The sequence below is a fragment of the Apteryx rowi genome, unplaced genomic scaffold (assembly GCF_003343035.1).
Source record: "Apteryx rowi isolate R43461 unplaced genomic scaffold, aptRow1 scaffold_270, whole genome shotgun sequence".
In the NCBI taxonomy this organism is placed as follows: Eukaryota; Metazoa; Chordata; class Aves; order Apterygiformes; family Apterygidae; genus Apteryx; species Apteryx rowi.
Window position 1 is genome coordinate 394,657 of NW_020449086.1, and position 7,602 is coordinate 402,258.

The following is a 7,602-nucleotide window of genomic DNA, read 5'->3' on the forward strand; positions in this document are numbered from 1 at the left end:
ATGTATGCAGATGTGTGTCCTTCTGGTGACACACAGCTGCATACACTTCCAGAATTCTATTGGCATGTGTATGTACGTGCTATTTGTATACTGAGAAAAACACATTTCATCCCTATCTGCCTCACTGGGCAGAAGAAGACAAAACAGAGAGTGAAGGCAGATACACACTCATACATTTTCGAGTGGCTACTGCACACCTTGTCATGCCAGGGTGAAAAGGACAGTTGCAGGTTGCTGGTTTTGCAGCCATAAATTTTACATCTTGGGGAAGGGGAAAAAAAAGGATTCTTCGACTCCTTTTTTTTTTTCCCCCAGTAAGCATCATTGGAAGAAGACCAAAGCAGAGCAACTATAAGTTAAATATACACTTGAGCTTAGCTGCATTACATAATTCTGTAGGAGAAGCAGGCTGAAAAGATTTTGTTTGTTTGTTTCCTTTAAATCTTTGTATTTTATTTCTCTTCCTTTTCATCTCTTAACTCCTGTTAATTTTTCCCCCTAAATTACATCATCCTCTGAAGAACGCTGGGTTTCGCAGGCAGGCGGCTAGTCACCTGCAACAACCGAGGGGTCCCGCAGAAGCTTCCAGGCTGCTGTCTGTGTCAGACGCCAGTGTTTGATCGGTGGACATGGATGAGATGTCATTGACAGATGAGGATGGAGGGAGGCTTTCACTGCTGTTCACTGCTGCACCTGTGCTAAGAAAACGAACACCAACGTGATTAAACCTGAAACTCCAGGACTTCTAGCAGTTTCAAAAGCAGAGGGCGCATATCCTGGGGCAACAGGCATGTAGGTACCCAGACCGTTTCAACCAGCTGCAAACATGAGCAGAAAGTAGGCCACACAAGACAACAAAAGTTTAGGCACTGGATAACATTAAAATATCTTATGGATAACTTTAAGATACCTTAACAGGAAATTCTCTCTCGTTAACAGTCTGTTTTTAACAGGTATAGCTCCTGTGTGCTTATTACTGCATTTTATATCTAGCCTTCTTAAAGTTACTGAAAGGTTAGATGTCTGCTGGGCACACAGGCACCAGTGAGATGATTCAAAAAAAAAAAAAAACCCTCCATATTCTCTCATAAAGTCCCAGTTTTCTTGCAGATACTTTAGTAGAACTGGTGGCATCAAATAATGCAGCGTGAGAAAAAGAGGAACATGCAATCTGGTGGCAATGTGCAGAAGATGAGTGTGGGGGAAGCAAAGCTGGGTTCTTCCTCTTAGTTAAGGACTAAGTGACTAAGACCAGGATTTCAGGTGTGACTATGTTCTGTTGTTTACCTGTCCTCTGTAAAATGGTGATAGTACCATGTATTTACCTTTAAAAACACTGTGACTTTGTAAAATGGAGAATTAACCATTATGAGGTTATCATTAACGTGACTGAACATTTATCACATCCATAAATCTTATTAGGCAAGTATTATTTGTCCTACAAATGGGGATGACATCTATGTTATAAATGCAGAACCATGTGAACAATGTATTTATCCTGTACCTATGACTGCTCAGCCTTCACTCTGCCCATTGGTTTTGTCCTCCTCTTTCCACCAAAGCTAACACTGTCTGCAGTTTGGGGTGGATACATTCATTTATACATTACTTATAACTTCTCTGTGCAGTTAAAATGTTCATGATTCTCAAAACGTGATTTTGCATAATGTTGCAGGGCTGGAAGTAGTAGCTRTTCACTGGGACACACAGACCTTCCTTCTGCAGGTACCTGCTGTTTCATTCTTATGCTATAGAAAAGCTTTTCTGGCTCACTTTTACAGATTTTCATCTCCTTGAACTAGACAGACAAATTAAAATTCGCTGCCTTTATAAGCAGGAGAACATAGAATATAATCCTAATAAAAATACAGAACTCTTAAATATTCTTAATACAGAAATTATTAGCAATCTATATAGCCTATGCAAAATATATGGTGATACGGGTAGAAGGAAAGGATTTCTTTCGCTTTCCAATTTGCAAAAAAAAACGTTAATCTCAGAAAACAAGCCAGTATACCATACTTCCACCTCTTTTTCTCAACTTTTTATTTCCCTTATACACCTCGCTATATATATATATATATATATGTATATTTGCACAAAACAAAAAGACAGATACGCTCACATTCAGAGCTCTAGATGGGCACTGCTTCCGGCTGTTGTAGTAGTTCAGAGTCATTCTGGCATCAGAAAAAACCCTGAATTAGTTTACTCTCCTGACACATTTAGAAAATAAAATACTTAATTAGTCTCTTAATTTTGTAAATGCTGCAAAAAGATATAGTGGTCTCAATGTCTCACTGGTGACTGAAAACACCAAGTTTCCATCTTTTCTGAAAGAATATTTTTTTACACRTATTTCATTCATATTGATCAGTAATCTGTGTCTGATTCAACATCACTCCATTTAATAAACCCTGCTCTGTTCTCTTCATCAAGAGCTAACTCAGCCCATAAATTTCTGGAAAGTACATTTTTAATGTTATTCCTTGTCTAGCTTACAGCACAATTACTTGTGACATGACACATAGACCTGAGAGTTACTATTGCAGCCCCAAAGCCCCCAGACTAACAGAATATCCACGAAACCAATCCAAACCACACCAAACCTAAATGACAGAATTAGAGTTCAACACAGCACAAAGCAGTGCTTAAGCGGCAACACTGAGTAACCCAGCCAAAGCTGTTCTAGTCAACAACTGATGCTCAATTTGCCATGCTCAGCACCTGCCTGGTGCCRCAACAGCTTGTTCCTGAAGGGACGTGTGCCAGGCGAAACAGTGCAGAAATGACAGAGCTGCATTCAAAAGAGAGAAAGAGCCCAGTTTGGGATTTTGCTGTTTGGCAGGCAGCTTCTCATTGGAACGTGGCTTTATGCTAGCTGCTGACTCCAGGGAAAGAGCAAGAAGGTAGAGCAGGTGAGATACAGCTCCTGGGAGCTGCTCCCGGCTCTGCCATTGACTTCTTCTAAGCCACACTTCAGCTTTGCCTTTGTAACTCATCGACGACAACATCATCAACAAGAATGAACCTATAAATAAAATTAAACTCCCCGTACCGCTTTGGGATCTTGACATCAGCTACGTTTTTCTTCTTTTAAATCAGGATCAGATTGGAAACATTTCCTATCCTAAAGGACATAACCAGTGTACTCATGCCATCTTTAGCTTTTGTAAATCACGAGCCAGCGGTCTTAAAAAAAAAGAAAAAAAATCCCACTGACTTCTTGCTTGTTACTGCCAATGAACTTCCAGCTGATTTTTGACAGTCAACATGTCAGTGTGATTTCAGAAGCCATATTTCAAACCTATTTAAAGCTAGGATGATTTACATGTGTTTTAGGTATTAAACTTGTCATTTACTTCTCTGTAGTTTCCAGACACTTTGGCAGCTGTTACCTTCATATCGGATTTGAAAAGGAGACAAAAGTAGGGCAGTAACCAGCATGGTTTTATTCTAGCACCAGATTTCATTCTTCTAGGAGGAGAACCAAATTGTTTTTTATCTCTGAATAGTTGAGACCTCTTGCTTTTCATGTATAGCTCTTTCAGAACGAACATCCATGCTGAACTGTGTAGGTCTGATATGACGACATGTAACAATGACTAAAACTTTTCTGTAACTATTTTTGAAAGGCAGAGGTGGGAGAGGTCTGGCCTCTCCTGTGCAAGAGCAAACAGGTCCCTAGGACCACTGAAGCAAACTTGAGGTTATGGGAGACAACAGGGCAGCAACAGAACTTAAAGATCTTAAACTCCCAAGCTGAGCAGACCTCCAGCCCACTGGTTCTTAGATTCAGCACCCCAGCAAGAGCATGAAATACTAACCTTCCCCCCATCATCATGCTGCACTTATCTTAGGAGAGTTATGTAAACATGACAAAGCTTGTGGTGGTGGCTAAGCTCTCACAGGCTCATTAAGACAGTATTTGGAAGCACAGGAGCAGTGCCCACCACCTATTAATAAAGCTTAAGAAAGAGTAAAGGGAAGCCAGCAGGGCTAGACAGCAGCACAAGGGAAATTATTAGATAAAAGAAAAAGGCACCCTTTAAGCCTGAAGTAATGGCTAAAAGAAGAAAACTGAAAGGATCATAAAGTCTTCAAGTGAAATATAAAGACAAATAGGGCAGGCCAAAATACTGYTTGAGGAGGAACTAACAAAAGGAATCAGCACTGCTTTCCTCAAGCCCATCAGCCTTTCTGCGGAAGCTCATCTTCTGTACAAAGCACACTCTGGCTGAGGAAAAGCCAAGTCCTGGCAAGCCGCTTCTCTGTTTACCTTCTATCAAACGATATTCACAAAAAAAGAAAACCAAAGCATTGCCTTCAGAGAGGTACTAACGTAGCAAGCCTGAGCTGACAAACGTCCTGGATATTTGAGAATCTCTACAGCTTTTTTTTTTTTACCAGCTCATGTCTGCTACTCATATGTGAGAGCATGTTTATCCAAGAAATATCTTGAACATTCAAAAACCTGAATTTATTTGCAAAATGGATACACAAATGTGAATACAAACTGGCAGATAGCTAGATGCAGGATCCACTACATGCACGTGCACTTGACTATTCTACATTTAATGGTGGGCATTCGTGGGCACAGAAATCTTTCTGTGCAGTTTTCACAGTTGCAGATCAGAATTTATTTCTCAAAATATCTTTATTCCTTTGAGAAATGTATTTCTTGGAACCAAGTTTGGTGTGAAGTGTTGCACAGACCTTTTCTTTCCTCATCTCCCTGTTGCGTGTCGAAAATTGCCAGCTCCTTACGATACGCATTTTAAGCATTTTGCCATTATCCCAAGCTGCTGAGTAGTTCAATACGATGTGCACTAGGCAGCTTGCCTTTCTTATTAAAAATGCACATGCCAAAATTTTTGCTTTAAGTTTTACACTGTCTATAGATATACTTGTATTCACTTTTTTAATAAAAGAGCAGTAAGTGTAGTCTCCATTTTCCTGTTTGCAGTGAGRCTTCTACGAGTACCCAGCAGAAACTAAGGTTTGAATGTTTCACCGCTGCAGAACTAATCCTGCAGGCAGGGCAAAACATGTTATGTATCAACTTATTTTAGCACCTCACAGAAGATTAACTGGTTATAGAGTATTGAATAGCACTGCACATGACCTTGCCATGTTCGTGGTCTTGAAGGCTATATTCTCTCTGCTAAATTTCCAACAAGACAGGGAAGTAGCTACATATATCTGGTTTCTTGCTCAAGCCACAGCTACACCACAGCTTAGATTCAGGTATGTTGTTAGTACTAGATAGTCTGGAGGTAGCTAGTAATCACTTGATGACGTACATACCAGTGTTCTGGAATATGCATCCTTTGAGATGTTTTGGAATTAGAGAAATTCTTAGGAAGCCAATTAACACCATATTGCTTTGACGCCTCCTTCTTTTTCTTCTAATTTTGTTCATGTCCAGCTTTTAGACCAGACTGAACTGTGATCACAGAACTCAGAATAAAGGAGGAGAAGAAAGCCAAGGGCTAATATATTCTCCAGAGAAATCCAGAGGATTCATAGTTGCCCATAGCTGTTGTTCACTAGTTATCACAAGCACAGAAAGTTTTGCTTACATGTGAGGACACGGGTTATTTTTCAGAAAGCATCAGAAACCATTAACAGGTTTTTGTTGGTCATGTTCTGTTAGAGAGATCCATCCTGGAGAAAATTTCACAGCCATTCAGGAACTATTTCTCACATGTATTGTTGCCATCGATTTCCACAGAGAAGCCATTTTATTCTAAGCACTTTTACGCTGCCAGCCTTGTAACAATATGCCACAGTCCCTTTGAAAAGTGACTCAGTGACTTTGAAAAGTGATCATGAAGTAGTACAGCGTCTGGATTTATATATAAACCAGAACTATTTAGCAATTCTGTAAAATACAAAGGATAGAAAAAATTAAAAACTATGATCTAAGATGAAATTCAATGTTTATGTGTGCATGTGGACATGCAGATGGTGTCTGCACATGTTATTTATATATTATATTTAGCTAACATACCTATACACCTGCATGCAAATCCTTCCRCTCTCTTCAGTGCTACTAGTGCCTTAAGCAGATAGTTCTGGGCACTGTGATCTATGAAAGATGCAAGTGAACTAGACAAAGTCTAGAAAAAAGCAGTAAGAATGAGCAAAGGTCTAATAAATACGACCTAGGAGGAAATTTCGAAAGATGTGGGTAGTTTAGTTCAAAGGAAAGACGACTGATTATGGGATGTGGTAATGGATTTCAAGTAAGCGAAAAGCTGCCAGAAAGAAAAATGTAGGAAATTGTTCCCCATGTCCTCTAGAGGTAGGACAAGAAATAACAGAGTTAAATTGCAGCAAAACAAGATTCAGGCGAGACCTTAGAAAAAGCTTTTTGAGAGTAAACAAGACAGCCTTCAGAGGTTTTTATGACCAGACTGCAGAAATAACTGTCGGGAACAGTTTGAGAGCTGATTTTTTTCTTTGGAYGTGAGCACAAATTAGATGGGCACTTCAGGTTTCCCCAAGCCCCACATTTCAAGCATTAAGGGATTGACACCCTAGTACACAGGCACTTTACGTAGCCTGGAGTATGAATGGGTAACTAATATCCTTGGTACTGTCAACTTCAGCTCTCTCCCCAAAAGCTCTTATCAAGGAATCACGGAAACTCATCTCCAACTTGTTAGTTATATTGATAGAGCCCCAAATCTTAGCCTTCCAAATTCTTGTCAAGAACASTGAACAAAAAGCAATGTGTGCGCTGAGGTTTTATGGCAATTACTCTTAAATAGACCAGATAGAGTTCATAAGATCATTAGGAAGTTTGTTATTCATCAGGAATGTGACAATGCCAGATCAGTGCCCTGCACAGCTCTCAGTCAACTTCAACATGCGCTGGGTAGTCAATATTTAAAAGCCATCTCCTTATTCAATCTCACATGTTGCATATGGGCAAGTAGTCTAAACACAGTAGAGACAGGCTTCATGACAGAAGTCCCCTTTCTCTAAAAAGTTCCCCAACTAACCAGCTGATCTGGGCATATCACCTCTCTCTTCCTCCTGCTTCAATTTTCCTCCTTACCTTGGCTATACCTGCTATAACAGAAAAATAGAACTACAAAAATATTGACTATGGAACAGTGTTAGAAGAATAGGAGACTAATCTTCTCTGAGCTGCTTTTTATGAGATACAAGCAGTAGCTAGAACTTTTGCTGTCTGACTAGGAGCCACTGAATATCGTCGGCTTCCTCATATTAGAACACTTTCATTTTGTACCACATCACAGAATCACAGAATGGTTGAGGTTGGAAGGGACCTCTGGAGATAGTCTAGTCGAACCCCCCCCTGCTCAAGCAGGGTCACCTAGAGCACCTTGCACAGGACCACGTCCAGGCAGGTTTTGAATAGCTCCAGAGAAGGAGACTCCACAACCTCTCTGGGCAACCTGGTCCAGCGCTCTGTCACCCTCACAGGAAAGAAGTTTTTCCTCATGTTCAGATGGAATTGTCTGTGTTTCAGTTTGTGCCCGTTGCCTCGTGTCCTGTTCCTGGGCACCACTGAAAAGAGTCTGGCTCCATCCTCTTGACACCCTCCCTTCACATACTTGTACACATTGA

At 40.4% G+C, this 7,602-nt stretch overlaps 1 protein-coding gene across 4 annotated transcripts in view; it reads right to left on the reverse strand.

Moving 5' to 3' along the window:
- Nucleotides 1-550: 550 nt before the first annotated feature.
- MAPK10 (mitogen-activated protein kinase 10) overlaps nt 551-7,602 on the reverse strand; it is a 188,080-nt gene continuing 181,028 nt past the window's right edge. For 3 of the 4 annotated variants that reach the window (XM_026068457.1, XM_026068460.1, XM_026068459.1), the window contains one exon: nt 551-693. In XM_026068457.1, the coding sequence (XP_025924242.1) occupies nt 551-693 (143 nt within the window). The remainder of the gene's footprint in view (nt 694-7,602) is intronic. The other variant, XM_026068458.1, reaches the window with a different exon arrangement.